Source organism: Triturus cristatus, chromosome 1_1 (genome assembly GCF_964204655.1).
Source record: "Triturus cristatus chromosome 1_1, aTriCri1.1, whole genome shotgun sequence".
NCBI lineage: Eukaryota > Metazoa > Chordata > Amphibia > Caudata > Salamandridae > Triturus > Triturus cristatus.
Window position 1 is genome coordinate 1,272,162,207 of NC_140579.1, and position 17,398 is coordinate 1,272,179,604.

At 41.8% G+C, this 17,398-nt stretch overlaps 1 protein-coding gene across 3 annotated transcripts in view; it reads left to right on the forward strand.

Moving 5' to 3' along the window:
- LOC146871944 (PAT complex subunit CCDC47) overlaps positions 1-17,398 on the forward strand; it is a 636,305-nt gene that overhangs the window by 93,938 nt on the left and 524,969 nt on the right. For all 3 annotated transcript variants that reach the window (XM_085652333.1, XM_085652350.1, XM_085652340.1), the window contains exons 2-5: positions 1,655-1,923; positions 3,795-3,902; positions 4,781-4,955; positions 5,906-6,027. In XM_085652333.1, the coding sequence (XP_085508459.1) occupies positions 1,660-1,923; positions 3,795-3,902; positions 4,781-4,955; positions 5,906-6,027 (669 nt within the window). In that variant the 5' untranslated portion in view covers positions 1,655-1,659. The remainder of the gene's footprint in view (positions 1-1,654; positions 1,924-3,794; positions 3,903-4,780; positions 4,956-5,905; positions 6,028-17,398) is intronic.

Consider the following 17,398-nt stretch of genomic DNA (forward strand, 5'->3'; position numbering starts at 1 on the left):
TACTTGCGTTTGAGAAGTGGGAATACGCGGTACGTGCTGGAAAACAGCGGAGCGCGTAGGGAGTCAGATAAACCTAGGCACAGCTATCGATATTTAATGTACAAAAACTCCTTTATTGTTTTGCACTCACAACAAACAAGACAGAGATAAGAATATACGCAGGCTGAGAAAAACAAGCAGGCTACGATAACAAAAAGACACTGGTAACAACCAACCCAATGCGTGGTGGGAAGTCAGACCCACACAGTAGTTTAGAGTAATCACAAGAAACCTCGCAGAGCAGCGCATGCGCGCTGCGCTAGGCTCGACCTAAAACCTGTGGGCTCAATCGAAATCTACTTTAAGAATATGTATTTTGCACTATAGGTCTTTGGACAGCGCACATCTAAAGCGGTCTATAGGGGAGACAAAAAAAAGAAATGGCACAAAACCGCATAACGATACAAACCAATTTGAAAAAAAACTGTGCACCGCATCTCTGCAGTCTACAAACCATTCACCACAGTAGTCCTAACGAGCATTGGCATAGCCAATAGGTCTCGCCTTTGGGACCTTATAAGTGTTTAGCCATGCAACAGTTGCATAACTAAATACTTATAAGGTCCCAAAAGCGAGACCTATTGGCAATGCAAAGCGGCCGTGCGGCTGCAAAAGTTAAAGTGATCGCGATCACGATCAAACATCAAAGCGGAAGTGAAAGTAATTGTGATAAAGCGCAGCGCCCGCGCACATGCACTGTAGCTCTAGGCTGGCCTGGTAGCACTTTTTGGAGCCCTCTCAATAAGTCTCGCCAGACCAGCGCATGTGCTGGGTCAGACGAGACCTAAAAAAAGAGAAGGGCTTTGTTGAAAGCTCTTAAATGTTGTCTGTCCATTTTGAGAAATTTGTGTCCCACTGAATCGAAAATACAACTCTTTCAGCCAAATTCTTCGAAGAGATGAGATCAGATAACACTTTGATTGTGTCCATCGTACTACTTCCTGTTCTCCCATCCCATCATCCTGAAACTGACCGCCTTCAAACGCAAGTTGGATGGTCATAATTCCATTTCTTAAGACCAACAAAAAGTCCCTGAGCTTTCTATCCATAATTGTGCATTTCCCTAGCCTGAGAAACAATTTTAGCCCACTTTCACATAGCCTCTTTCACGCAGAAGGCATTTTCCCTCATGCATTTATTATTTTATTGATTTTATATATTACAAGTGGAGCAGTTGAGCACTTTAATGAGAGAAATGTATTGCAGCATTTGAAACATGGGGTGTTGATTATAAAGAGCCCAATGTGATAACGTAAATGTCTGTGCGAAGGAGGATGACGTGGCAGTCTAGATAATCTGCTGAATTATAAAAAATAAAGGGGCCCTCGAATAAGTAATGAATTCATTTGTTGGTACTATCTAGTTTTATCAGTGAAATGTATTAATGAACTTGTTTTGGCACCTTTCTATTTATGATTATCTGGTTTAGTGGACTATAGTTGCATACCAAATGCTAGATTAAACTAATTTTCTAATTTGTTCTTGTAAATGTAACTTTCAAAAACTAACTTCTTTCAGTTGTCTTACTTATCCGGAGAAATGCAGTCCGTTTAAATCATTAATGAGAAGCATTAATGTGTGCAAATGGCAATTTTAATGTTTGCATTGATTTCAGGCAAAATGAAGAAAGTATACCTCGTGTTGGCTCTTCTCGTGGTTCTGAGCAGCCTGTCCGAGGCAAAGTTTGATGAGTTTGAGGATGGTGATGACATTGTGGAGTACGATGACAACGACTTTGCTGAGTTTGAAGATGTCACCGAAGACGTTACCCCGGAACCAGCTCAGAGGGTTATAACAACTGAAGAGGATGACGAGGCAACAGTCGAAAATGAGGGTCAAGACTTGGATGAAAATCAGGAAGATTTTGAAGATGCTGATGGACAGGTATGGTGGTGGAGGATAACCAAGCTAATCAGTGTGTTCTTATCTGAAGCTTCCTATTCGACAGCTGTGCAAGCATATAATATCATAACTGTTTACTATCATTGTTCCAAGATAATCTATGTAAAATCATCGCATAGGAATGTGTCTCTACCCCCAGGCAGACTAACTACTTCAGCGCCTTGACTCATTCGGGCATTTGTTCGCGCTTTATAAGTTGCCCAAATTAAACCATACCCTAAAATAAAGAATCCATGTACGCTATAGGATAATCTTAATCTGCCATTACTCCTACTTGGGTTGTCGGAAGGGTTCTTAAAATTCTTTGCTAGCATTAAACGGGTTCGGTTGACGTGGTGCTTTTATGGTTTGTGTGCATCTGCTATGATTAAATCTTTTCCACAATCAATCTTGTTTAATCGGCATTAATGTTCATACCAGTGTCCTACTCACTCACATTATCACCAGGTTAGAAAGGCAGGTAATTTGTCCTGTTGGCTCCGGTTTGGGCTTGGATAAATAGATAACTTCAACCAGGAATGTACCTGTCCTTCACCATTGCATTCTACCAGGAGTTTAACCCTTTTGTTTCTCAGTCCGTTTATTCAGATCGGTTTCTCCTCCCCCCCCCCCCCCCCCCCCCCCTAATCCATTGCTGTTGTAACCTCTTTAGCTCTTATTTAAAGGTCTGTGAGGAGGAAAGTACCCCTGCAACGTGGCCTTTATTGTATCTTTTTGTGTTTGTTTTGTTTAGCTTGAAGTTGCAGCCATCATTTTAGTAGTGGTAAAAAGCTGTAAAATTATGATGCAATGCTGCATTTTTATCACAATACTTATGTAAAATTATCCTATCACACATTGTTTTACGACTTTTATCAATATGTTCATTTACAGAAAAATGTGCAGTACAATATTTTCAGTAGGCCTCTAAATGAGACCTTGTGTTTTAGCTCCAGTGAAATGTAACAGAACGTGCTGTATTTCCTCCTCGTCCTCTCCTGCATACAGGCAAATATAACATTGCTGTAGACATGCAGAAGTATTGGTTACTGGTATTTCCATATCTTCAAGTGATGCTATGAAACTAATCAACATTCGCCTAGCATTTGAGGACTTGTTTTAAGAGTAGAGTATGATCCTTTTTCTCACGTTTATGTAAATATGGCAGCCCTATTAATAGCGTACGTTACAGATGTCCTAGTACAATATTTCAGGTACCTAACTTGTCCTTTAATTCCTCTCGAAGGAAATACTGTTACATCCTTCTTCTCAAAGTAGGCTGGGGGCTGTTTGAAAGATCCTTTCATTAGTTAAGGAAGTTGTAAACTGAATTTTACCTCCAAGGGTGCAGGAGATACTCTACGCTCACTATCTCATTTAATTAATAGTGCATCTTTTCCGCCAATTATCTGCTTATTGTAGCTGACATTTTAAGTTCTTTTTTTCACGCTATGAATTCAAGTAGATTATCTGCAGGTTTCTGATAGAAATACCCGAAATAATTAAGCACACATTTGCAACTCTTTTTTTTGGCATGTACATCTTGAAGCATTATCCCTATCCTCTGTGTTTTAAACCACGTGGCCAGTTTAGAAGAGGCTCCATGCTAGTCTACATGAATATATGTTCTATCCTAGAATCAGAATAAAACCTTCTTTAAAAAAAAAAAAAAGTCTTGTTCGTGCCTTACTTTTTCTGTCATCTGTACCATTCTAGTCAGATTATGGCTACACTTTATGGCATAGCTGATAGCATCTGCGTCACTTTTTCCATAATAGGAACTAAATACAAAACAGCAAGTTTATCTTGTAAACTGGCTCACGCACTGTTTGGCTATTCCAAGTTTCTGATGATTTTTGCATTTTATCTTTTAGGAAGGCGATACTGAAAGTGAACCCTACGATGATGAGGAGTTTGAAGGCTATGATGACAAACTAGATTCCGTTCCAGGAAAAAACAAGGACCCTATCACAATTGTTGATGTAGGTACAACCGTCAGTCTTAAAACAATTATGCAAAAGGCAAGGAACTCCTGCTGATGCTTATCCAACTTCATGTAAACACAGAAAAAAGGACACCGCTGTAACAACATGTGAAACAACCACTGAAAGCAATTATTTTTAAATGGTGGTTTTCTACTTTAGCAGACTTGTGATTGTTGGCCCTATTGAGAAGGTTGATATTGATGATTGGGGTTCCTGGGTAGGTATATGAACATGGAGTTCTTTTAGTAGGGGGTCACATGTTGAATGTTTGTAGACCATGCTATAACTTTGAGCAATATTGTAATACTGAGGTAGTGCTTGGGCAAAACCATGGCGTTTCTCCGATTTTGGCTTCTGTTGCAAACACTGCGATCTCAATGGTAGGTTTGTTACTATTGTATTGGGAAATGATTGAAGACTTATGATCTTTCCTGTCAGTACCTCAGCTGTTCCGTGGCTCTTATCAGTGCATAGCTTCTATTTAAACGAGTTGCACAGGTTTCAGCACAAACTTACGTTATGGCTCTTAAGCTAAGGGAGTGCATTACACCAATCGTGCCTAATCTTTAATATTAACAACGTCCCAATGAGGGTCTTTATTTAATTTAGAGTCCATTTGGATGTTAAAGCACTGTGGAGTTCATGGTGGTCTTACAACAAACAGTATTTCCTTTTCCTACTTTTGACCATAAGATGCTGAAGTCTGTTATCCCGCCCCAACTGCAGCAAAGCTTAAAGTGCAACTCCTAGGATGGGTTTGCTCCATACGGACATCCTAGATACTAGACACTCTTGTTTGATGCTTTGCATTTCCAGTCTTATGATCTTATTGCAGATATCTCTATGTAAAAAATGAATACCCATGTTTTCCCCAGGTTCCAGCACATCTGCAGAACAGCTGGGAGAGTTACTACATGGAGATACTGATGGTGACAGGCCTTCTAGCTTACATTATGAACTATATGATTGGGAAGAACAAAAACAACAGGCTGGCACAGGCATGGTTCAACATGCACAGAGAGCTGTTGGAAAGTAACTTTGCACTTGTTGGTAAGTTTGGTTGACTTTACAGTTGAAGGTCTTCACATAAGCAGGATTATCTAGTGCCTCACGGCATAACTTAAGTTAATTATTAGTTCATGTGCTCAAATCTCTTCAGCTTTACAGAATACACCGCATAGGCATTGTTATTGGGTAACTGTAAAAGTTCTAAAGTATTTTCAAACCTGCATCACCTATGGCAAAATATTTACCTTTCCAATTGTATATTGACATCCCTTTAATAAACGGAGAACACTAAACCGATACCCTGACCCTTCCCATACGCACCATGCACCAAAGTCATTAAACTGGCAAACCGCTAACCAGTTCAACAACTCCCCCGACATACCACAACAATATCGTACAGCTTAGCACCATTTAGCTTAAACATACAACACCTTTATGTGCACAACATTATATTAAGGCTTTTCATGGAGCCGCCTTAGCACAGTATTCACCGTGTCAGTCTCATCAAGGCTTTTTATCTGGCTTGTGACCATTTGTTGAAAACCATTGCACAGACTCCGCAAAATGCTCTATGAAAGTCTTTAGCAGGTTTGAACTCCTTTTACTTTCACATTACCGAACTCTGATCCTTACTAAACTACACATTTAATAAATCTGTCAGGGTAGGCATTGTAAATGCTTCCAAATGCCCACTAAAAACTTTCATGCTTGTGTTCCTCTTTTTTGGCATTGGTGTCTCCAAGTCAGTGATTCTGATGTATTAAAAAATCGGCCAGCTTTCTTTTGAAGAACGCAATCACACCCTGGCTAGCAAAGGATTGTCACCTGACTTATGCAAGACTCATTTAAGTTTCTGGGATCAAAAAGACTGTTAGACTTGCAGTTAATTAAAGGGAGAGGACTATAAGTGATCTGCATTTATAATGGAAGACCTTGCCAAATATTGTGTACCTTTACAGTTGTCAGTATCTCAACTTGTCTACCCATTTTAGGGGACGATGGTACGAACAAGGAACCTGTGAGCACAGGGAAACTAAATCAGGAAAATGAGCATATTTACAACTTGTGGTGCTCTGGCCGTGTGTGTTGTGAAGGGATGCTGATCCAGCTGAAGGTGAGAGCAACAAGAATGCTGTTTGGTACATTTGCTTTGCCACATATCAGTTTTTATGTATGCCAAATCCTTAGTTTGTCTCTCCACTTTGTAGTCAGGTCGTCTACTATTTGTAATGCTTAATATGGGTTGTTGAGAAACCTTTATATTTGTTCTCTAGTTGGCTTTGGACACACCCTTTGTTCTACCTGCATACCCTTTTCTGATATGCATGAGCACTTGGCATGGTTCTACTAAACTAATGCAGCTTGCACAATAAAGCTGGTTCTTGCCTTTCTTGTGCCCCTCTCCTCATTTGCCTTTGTTTCCAGTTTTTGTCGAAGTCCCCTCGCTACTCTCATCTTGCGAGTCAGAGGAATTTTTCCTAGGTTCTTGCAATTTGTCTTTGCCATTCTTTTGATATAGGGCAGCTAATAAGATCAACATTTGGCATAGATCTCTCAAAACGGAAGGAAGCACACTAACTGGCAGTCTTTCCTTTCTGTACCTGCTTTAATCACATTCCTAACTCACTTTTTTACCTCAGTTCACGTTTATTTTTTTATACACTTTAAAAAAACTTTTTTAACAAAATTGCCCTCCATCATGTGGCTGCTTATATCATGTTCACCATTGTTGAAATGAAGTAGATTCAAACACTTTTAAATTATCCCCTGCCATTAAAGTGGGAGTTTTCGGAAAACTAAATACAGCATTCAATGCATGCATTTTAATCCTGGCTCCCTGATCTCCCGCCGTAAAAAAAGAAGAAATTGTTGTCCAAAGATTTTTATTTTTGATTTGTGTTTTTAGCTCATTAGAGAAATAATTTAGCTTGGGTAGCAGACATTGCTGATCGGGCCGAATTTTCCTTGACGATAATTTAAACAAGCATTTAAAATGCAATAGGTCTCGCATTTACGAGAATTTGAGCTATTGGCGTTGTAAATGACAGTGCCTTTTATTTGTGTTGCTTTTAACACACATAAATAAAAGGCATTGGAATTTGTAATTTACAATGCCAATAGCTTAAACTCTTCCAAATGTGAGACCTATTGCATTGCAAATGTGTTTGTACTTTAAAAAAAATTACAAAATTTTAGGAGAGAGGGTGTACTGCCTGCAACAGCAGGCAGGACAAAGCTATTTGAAAAAATAGTGCTCGGAGGTAGTAATTAAAGCCTACTGAGTAACAACACACATCAGGGGGTCGCCATGGGAGGTTACAAAATGAGACCAGGCGGTCTAAGGAGGGACCACTAAGCCTATTGACCTATGAACAGTCTCTCTCTCTTTCTCTCGCTCCCTGTGAATGGTGTGTGCCTTGGGATCTCTCGCTCTCTTCCTGTGAATGGTGTGTGCCTTGGGATGGATATATTCAGTGAAAAAACCATAGGTTTCAGGGGCGTTATAGTTAGTTCAGCTAACTATAACTCGCGCGCCCGCAATGCACTGCTGATGACGTCACATATTACATCACTGATGAGATCATCCAGTGAATGTGTGTTTTTCTGAAAATTAAATGTTTTATATATGAATATCTCAAGGTCGATGGAAGAATAAATGGGTATATAAGTGTCTAAATGGATTTGTTTTTGAAAAATTGATTGTGTAACTGACTGATTAAGTGGATCTTAGTGAATACATGGCTTAGTGAGTAATGTTTAAATATGTAAATATCTGTATCAGTCTCTCACTTTGTGTAGAAGTGGCTGCATGGGTTGGTGAGTAGCTACATTAGTGCCTATATAGGTTATTAGTTGGTTTTTTGAGTATCAGTATGAGTGTCTGTATGGTTCGGTGGGGGGTATTACATAGTGCATAGATGCATGAATGAGTGACTCACTGTTTGTATGTGTTGAAGACCGCATGTGTGCAGGACTGTATGGGTGGATGAGTGTTGGCATGGGTGTGTTAGTTAGGGAATGACTGTCTCAATAGTGTCTTTATGAGTAACTACATATGTTGTAAACTAGTATATGTGACTATTGGTGAGTATATGTGAGATTGAGAGATTGGAAGAGTTCCTGTATGAATAAGTAGGTTTCTATAAGTGATTGTTTGAAAGACTAAGTATGTGTAAGTTTCTGTAGAAGTAAGTGTGGTGGTGTGTGTATAACTATATGCAAGTAAATGTATGTTTGATTCTTTATTAGCATGAGTGACAATGTGTGTGAGTAACTATGGATGAGTGGCGTTGTGTAACAGGATGTATAGGTGTATGAGTACATATGATGAGTACATGTATGAGTGACTGTATAGGACTGTTGGTGAATGAGTGGATGTGTATGTGGATATTAGCATTACTGAATAGGTTGTTGTATTGGTATGGCCATTGTTTTGAAAATTTTAGTTTCTATTTTTGAATGTGTGTATCAAAGGTTATATTAGGGTGAGAGGAGGTCTGCCACTCTATCACAAGGAGGATGTTATCAGTGATGTCATGAGTGATGTCACTGACCATGTCATGAGTGATGTAATATGTGACGTCCTCAGCAGTGCATTGCGGGCGCGTGAGTTATAGTTAGCTGAACTAACTATAACGGGGGAATTTCAATGGTTTTGTACGAGTGAAAAGTCCAGCTAACTAGAACGCCCCTGAAACTTATGTTTTTTTTCAGTGAATTTCAAAGGTTTTTTTAAATGCTAATTTCTAACTATGCCTACAGTGATAGAACATGTGAAGAAAGAAGAAAAAGCACACCGAGGAAAAAAAAGAAATGCAGAAAGAAGCAACAGAAGTCCTCAAAGACGAAGAAAAGTGCAGGAAGAAGGATAACGTGCACAAAGAACAAACAGAAGAGCAGAAAGAAGCCTTGTTGCAAAATCATCCTATACCCTCAACTTTTTCAGACGGATACTGGTGGTAACGGAGTCTGACTAACCAGTCCTAGAGCCAGTACTATGTTAAAAGACAATCAGAATACAGTGAAAACACCTACATACACTAGGGAACACTATGCGTTGGGGTCCCCCTGTGATTAGCATGACCTCCTCTGTAAGCCCCTAGTATATAATAGGGCAGGGGGATTAAAACTACCTCTTAAAACGCGCCACAGGGCATGTTTGCACACGTCACCTCAGGCCCCGTCCCCTCCCTTCACCACTGTGTAAACGCGCCCTGTGGCTGTTCTAAGTTGAGAGATTAAGTCCCCTTGAATCCTAAGGGTCCCTAGGGTCAAACTAGCCCACTAGGTACCTCCAGTAAGCGCCACAGAGCTGCGTTGCAGAGAGGTGTGGCCTCAGAACACCTGTCTGCAACGCAGCTCCCTGGCGCATACTAGAGATACCTCTTGGGCTAGTTGGCCCTCAGGGACCCTCAGTATTGAAGGGGAATAAATTTCCCTGCTTACAACTGGCCAGGGGGCGCGTTTGCAGAATGCTGCAAGGAGGGGGCGTGGCCTCCGGCGCGATGCCGGTCTTAATTTTTTTTTTAAGAAGGAGGGCTGTGTGGCCCCCCCCCTTCTAATTTATTGGCCCTGGGGACCCCATCCCACAGGGCCTGCCCCTAATTTTTTTTAAATTTGGAAGGGGGCTGGCTGGCCCCCCTCCCAAGGCCTTAACCGGCCCCGGGGACCCCAACCACTGGGGCATGGCCGCTTTTTTTTTTTTTTTCTTTTTTTTAAATTCTTTAGGAGTGGGGCTGCGTTGCCCCCCTCCTCAGGCCACTTATGGCCCCGGGGACCCCATCCCCCGGGGCCGGCCTTTGTTTTTTATTATTTTTAAATAAAATATATTTATAGAAACACCTAGGACATGCTGGACAAACCGTATGTACCTATCACCATGACAATTTGCGTGATACTCATTAAAAGGCGACTATGCATACAATGAATCCACGTGGAATGTATTTACACCGCTAGTGACGCTCTGACGTGTCTGACTCCCTACCGTGCCTAATCCCGGCGCCGCCGCCGGTGGGTACTCTCCAAGTAGACACCCTTTATGTTTATTTATACAAACATGGGCAGCTATTGATGGGCACATTTAATACACACGCACACCAAGCCATTCAAAGGGGATTGGACAAAAATTCGACAAACTATGTAAGAAACCCCCTCACGGTTAATAAAACACATCCACCGACGGATGTGTAATACTTTTTATTTTACTTTCTGGAAAGGAGACGAACCTCACTTGAGTCACAGCGCACTTCTGGCTGAGCCCAATGCTGTGTTACACCCACCAGTGCCTGCCGAGTACCACACACCTCTGTGTTGTATTCCACCAGCTAGTGCGTATGCTATGACACTCTCTAGCCCATGTGCACTGTAACCCCACCCCATGAATGTCATGCCACACTTGCCTTCGAACGGGTTATATTGCCCCATCTAACGCGTCTTCCTCGCTGCCTATGTTATAACGCACAGCGCTTTGCCATACATATTACAATTTGGGATCCATATCTTTGTCACAGTGCATATGCAACGTTACACTCCCCAGCACATATTTTATATTACAACTTTAGAGACTAGTTAGGTTACACAACACTGCCCTGTGCATATTACACTCCAAGACGCATATCGCATAGCACGCGCTAGTGCCTGTGCTATCTCGCGCTCTCCAATGAATCTGTCATTGCGCACAATGTATTGCATATTATATTTCACGCCCCGGTTCATCTTGTATCACACTTTTTGGTGCATAGTTTATACCATACACTATATCTAGTTTTCATTTTCAATCGTGCTCTCAGGACTATGTTCTGTATCCGTGGTTCCCAAACTCTTGACTCCTGAGGACCCCCACTGAATCACTACTGGAGTCCGGGGACCCCCAAGCAATTTTTACAATTTAAATTTCAAAAAATTAATACAAAAATTCGCAAAAAATACACAAACAAGTACACACCAAACAAATACTTGCATTACTAAAGCTTTTATTATTTTATCTTGAAAAATATGCAAAAATTAAAACCTTTTAATGGGAAGGATGGGGCTGCATCTCGGCGACTAACTTTTAACTGTTTGGTTTTATTTCGGAAAGTTGAATCCTTAGGTCAGATTCTACATTTTGCAAGCGAATTCTGTTCTTATTTTTAAGGTACATAAGATTTGAGAAGGCCTTCTCACATAAATATGTGGTGGGGAAAGGAAGTAAAACCTTGAGTGCCTTGTTTGATAATTCAGGATAATCTGTTCGTACTTGCAGCCAAAAGTGTCACTCAGACTTTTCCTTGAATTGAAGTTGAAGTGCACTATCTGTAGAGATTTCAATCAAGCCGTTTTCTTCAGATGCTGTCAGCCCCATTAAATTGTCAATATCTACATTAAAAGGATCTTTAATCCAGTTTTTGCTATCATCCGGAAGTGGAAAGTACTGACGGAAACTACACCGCATATCTTGGAGATGCTGGATAAAAATTTCTAAGACTTTGTTCGATAATTCATCATCAGCAGATTCCAAGAATGTCTTTAGGTTCTGAAAAGAATCAAAATGTCTTTGTGTTAAGCGACGAGCCCATAAGTCTAACTTTTTTATCATTGCCTCAATCTTGTCTACAACATTAAAAATTGTGATGCCTACTCCTTGCATACTCAAATTGAGTGCATTTAAATGTGTGAAGATATCTGCCATATATGCCAGCATAGCTAACCAAGTATGGTCATGTAAGCGCTCACCAAGTGGAAATGGAGATTCCAGTTCAGTGACAAACTCTGATTTCATCTCTTAATTCAAAAAGGCGAGAACTCTACCACGAGACAGCCATCGGACTTCTGTATGCAGCAAAAGCTGATGATGATCACTATCCATGGACTGACAAAGCTGTTCAAAAAGCCTTGAATTTAGTGACCTAGCTTTGATAAAATTTACAATTTTGACGGACTCATTCAAGACCTTTTTTAATTCCTCTGGTATCTTCTTAGTGGCTAATGCTTCTTGATGAATGCAACAATGATGCCATACAACTGAAGGGTTAATTTCCCTTATTCGTGCTACAAGTCCAGTTAGTCTCCCAGACATGGCACGTGCCCCATCTGTGCTAATTCCTATGCATTTGGACCACTGAATTCCATTTGGTGTCAAAGTCATTGAAACTGCTGAAGACCTCTTCAGCAGTGGTATGTATCAAATAGCGGCAGAACAGTAAATCCTCACAAATATTCCCCTCAATCGTATCTAACGTAACACAGGAGATGAGATTTATTAGCTATGTCCGTACTTTCATCTACTTGTAGGCTATAATGCAGACTTTTACGAATTCTTTCGATCAACTGTTCCTTCATGTTGTCTGAAATGTTGTCAATTCGCTTTTTTACAGTGTTGTTGGATAATGGCACCAAATTTAAATCTTTTGCTGCTTTTTCTCCAATCATTGCTGTCACCATGGCTTTAGCAGCAGGTACTATTAGTTCTTCAGCAATTGTATGCGGTTTTCCAGCTTTTGCTATGAGCATGGACACTTCATATGAAGCTTTCAGAGCATTTTCATTAACGGAGCCCGTTGCAGTTTTCTTAATTATTTTTCTACTTTTTAGGAGCTCTTGCTCTTTATTCTTGAAGAATTCTATGGATTTAGTCGCATGCTCTTTATGCTTGGTTTCCAAGTGTCTTTGTAATTTTGAAGGTTTCAGGGCCTCATTTGACAATTTCATAGCATAGCACGCATTGTGGTTGCTGTTCATATTCTGAACCTGAACATGTGAAACCCAATGATAAATATTCACCATCGTACTTGCGAAACTTCCTTTTCTTTTCACTTAACTCCCTTTGTTTTGAGCATGATGGCCCATCATTGATGTCTTAAGTGGATTTTCGCTTAAGGTTAAGCCAGTGATCCATCGTCATGTTTTTTAGGATACCCACAGCTGACCAGTCTATATTCAATCACATTCGGTTATGTAGAATAATTTTCTAGCAAAGCTATTTGGTAAAGCACATATTTAGACCTTCACTACTTTACCTACTACAGGCTGCCCTGGTCAGATGTTTCCAGACTACATATGCTTTGACGTTGAGAGATTAAGCAGCACCTGTAAGAAGATTTTAACACTGTATGAGCACTGCTTTCAAGGAAAAGACAGAGGACACTAGCAAATCATATGCATGGATATGGCAATTTTATGTATTGTGGGTTCAAGATAATTCCATTTGCTCAGTATAATTAAACATAGCTCATTCACTGTGAAAGCAGTCCATTGTTGATTGCACAGAGCGGTTCGCACAATAGTAGAAAACATGACCAGGGTTGGAGTTAAGCGAGAACACTTCAGAAAGTCATTTTGTCTGCTACACACTGGCCGTAAATGTGTTGAGGTTGTGATTAAATTCAAACCAGGATGTCACAGTTTCCTATGTGGCTTGCTGGCAGCCATGGCACATGGCATGAGCAGCTGATGTGACACCGAGAATAGTAATTAAATCATACAAATACATGCCAACATTTTAGAAGAGGAAACTGGGTTATTTAAAAATATATATACTTGGGAGAAAGCATTTCCTCCTTTTACACCCATTGAAGAAGAGGAAGTGTCATGCGGGAGACAGCCTGAATCAGGTCTATTGGAATGTATGACTGCAGTGGTGCATTTAGCAGTACAAGGCTTCTGCTCTCAGCCATACCAAACACAAAGAGATGATGGACGGAGTGCTGAAACTTTTTGGACACTCCCATACCTCCCCCCCCAGTCACAGATCTGGGTTGAATCCATCATCGTTCTTTAGCTCACTTCGTCACCCCAGTTTGGACCCATTTGCATATGACTGAGTCCAAACTGGAATGGCATGGTGAGCAAAAATACGATGGATTTAGGCCCAGATCTCTGTACTGGTGTGAATGTATGACATTGTTCTGCATTCTGTCCATCGATTGTTTTGCGCTGTTCTCTTTCACTTCCATGAGGCTGATAACATAAATAAAAAGGAAACACTTTTTAAATGCGTGCATACGCTTTTAACATATTCATATTTCATCAAGGCAGGGCTGTGTCTCCTGCGGGGGAAAGTACTCAGTGTATGATGTGACATTGTGATGACAATCACGCTGCACCTGCTTCGGGTAAATACAGTTTTCAGAATGAGGATTATCAACATCATTACACGCATTGATTGCATAATGTGCCATGAAGAAACCATTTTAAAATAAACCATTTTAAAATCAATGCAATAATTTGGAGTGGACTACACTTGCAGACACACTTTTCATGAAACCAACCCTGACGGTGGGAATAAACCATAATGTCACTGCTACTAGCACACAAGCTGATCACTCGTCACACACGAGAAGAATTCTAGAAAGGCTGCTGCTAAATCATAGCTGCCATGGTTTCAGATTGCGGTGTGTGATATTGTCATAAATACAGTGTAATTATGAGTGACATTTCAGTGACTGAGTGACACTTGCTCACAAGCAAAATAAAGCAATGAAGATGAGGGAAACATAAATACCAGAAAATACACCAATTTGAGCAACAAAACAGGCTAAGTTAACGGCTTCAAAGCATAAGAAACATCATTTATTAGACAACATTAATTCCCAACTTTTTTCTGTCTCGTTTTACTTTTCCAGCCAGAATAGCGTTTTAACCAAATGCATATTACATTTTCGTGCTAGCAGTTAGTCATTTCACTTGTAACACTAAAACACTGAGCTGCCCTGCGCCTGCAGATTTACTGTGTTTGAAATATTCAGATCATGATAATATCACTCTTTAACATTCTACAAAAGGAGTGCATGAATATGCCAACATTAAAGTAAACCGACTTTGAGAGCAGCAGCACAATAGCAGTCTGTACACATTGCACAGATACTGACTGAGGAGCAAGCAGACAAGTCATAAAGCGCAAATAGGTACAAGTTACCAGGCATACGCAAATGGTCACCAAACCCAGACTGAGTGATCATAAGCTAGAAACCGAACCCTCGCAAACAGATCTAATGAGAGAGGGCAGAATCCACCAGCAGCTTGACCTGCAGGAACGTCTGAGAGGCCTTTTTTCCAAATCTGTCCTGAATAAAACCTTAATTGTTACTATCCTCTGTTGGAAATACTCCACTCCCACACCGGAAAGGGTGGTGGTAACGGGGTCTTTCCAGGACACACTGTGGTAGCTTGGCTCGAGTGGTCAGGAATCGGGCACCGTGCTAAGCATACGACATACCCATACAATAACCATGCGTGCATCCGTTCCAAAAACGACTCCACCGTAAAAATTATGAAAATATCTCTTTATCTTCTTTTCTCTTAGTTGCTGATTAAATAAATAATAACACAATCACAATATACAAGGCTTTCTAAATAGTGCAGGTCAAATAAATACTGTCTTAATGATTCAATAGATAGGGGTGATCATAAATAATAAAGGCATAAATATAAGTGCATTACATACAGGCAATTAAATATTCTGAGGCAATAAATACTGCAAACCAATAAATATTGTGCGACAATAAATACTGTGGAACAATAAATACAGTGAAGCAATAAATAGGTTAAATACAATAAATACAGTGCTCTCAATAAATAATTAAAAGCTGACAGTGACACTTATAGAATCAGATCACGTTTGAGATTACTATGGGCTGATTTGGCCCAGGCACAGCTTGTGGTTAGGTGGATGGCTTGAGGGTGGCTGCTCCCTAGCTTGGTCAAGGCTGAGGCCTAAACTGAGGTAGATCAAGGGGGGAATACTAGAGACCTGGTTCTCTCACTCTACACAACCCCTCTGAATTAGTCTCAGCTCACCCCTGGCACAGTCAATCTGGTTCCAGCACCTCTCTAACCCCTAGGGTAGTCTCTTAGGATTCCACAGGGCCTTAGGCGCCCTCTATTCCACTTACTGCCCTTTTTCTGAAGCTCCGACGCCGCTGGAGTCGTGTCGACGCCGTGAGGCGGTTCCGGTTCGATGTCGGCGGCCTCGGCTCGATCTCGACCTCCGATTCGATGGCGTCGGGCAGTCTTGGCTCGATGTCGACTTCGGGCGGCTCCGGTCCGATGGCGACCTCCGTTTCGTTGACGCCGGCCTTGGCTCGATGTCGACTTCCGGCGGCTCCGGAGTGCGATCCTCACTCCCGACCTCCGGTGCTCCTCTCCTCTGGTTCCGGCGACTCCGGAGTGCGATCTCCACTCCCGACCTCCGGCACGCTTCACCTCAGTCTCCGGCGACTCCGGAGGGCGGACTTCACTCCCCCGTCGACGCCGCTCACTCGACCTCGGGTGACTTCCTCCTCGACCTCTGGTACTTCTATGACCTCCGTCGGCGCCCTCTCTCGACCTCTGGCGGCTCCGGGTACGACGTCTGCTTTTCCAGTCAGCGCCGCTTCTCCACCTCGGGCTCCAGGTCTCCAGGCTACTCGACGTCGGACTCCAGGGAAACCAGTATCCAGGTCAGGATCTTGCTGTTCTTGGATTCTAAGGCCTGTTCCTGCTGTCCAGGTCCTTAAGATGGTTTTTCTTGCTTCTTCCCACACAGGGCTCCAGGCTGGGCTCAGTCAGTAGGGACTAGTATCAAGGGTGGGTTTATGGACCCCACTCCAGGCACAAGTTTCCACCCCTGCTGCCTCACTCCTTCCTCCTTCAGGTTTCTGCTGCTCACTCTTCACCAGTCAGGTGCCAACTGCCAGCTCCAACTGCCAACTCTGTCTTAGCTTCCCAACATTCTAAACCGCCTCCAACTGTCACAGGGCTCCAGAATGTTCTGGAAGGTGCTAGTAGGTTCCAGTGGGTGCTGGTGATGTCACAGGTGGCCACCATTTTGTGCTCCAGGCCCTCAGACAGAAGTTCCAGGGGTAGATAAAATGGCTCCCTGAATCTGCATCAACACTAAAGTCTGGTGGTTCCCAAAAAGGAAAAATTCTAACAGGGTTTGAGCCAAAAAGTGGGACAAAATAAATGAGGAGGAGGGACCACCCAAAGGGCTGACAGGTCTAACATCCTCAATCTGTGACGAAATTTAAATCCAGCTAGAAAAATGGGGCACGATAAATTGTATCTGTTTTGAGTTTTTGGAGACTAACATGCAGACTGTGGTACTTTGGTACTATAAATAGCACACTCTTCCCCTGTAAGTTTACGGCAGGTTTGACCGTCCTAAATTTTAAGAAGGGTGCAATATTTAACATCACCTGGTAACTACATACGCAGTGAATACCACCCAATCACTGCGCAAACAGGGCTTACCCAGAGGTGGGACAATTCCAACCAAATTGTAATGTACCAGAGGTGCAACTAGAGCCAAATTTCGTGGGGGGCAGGGGGCTAAGAAAACCTTTCGGGGGGGGGGGGGTGCTGAATGTTAAGCAAAAAGCAGAGTGGAGCTGCAGGGTCTATTAGAAGGGGTGAAACAGTAAGGCCTCATTAACGTGCAAATAGTCTTTTAAAGACCTGTGAAGTGCTCGGGTGCGGTCGCATCCCGGGCTGACACACACACGACCTAGGCAGAGTGGAGCTGATTT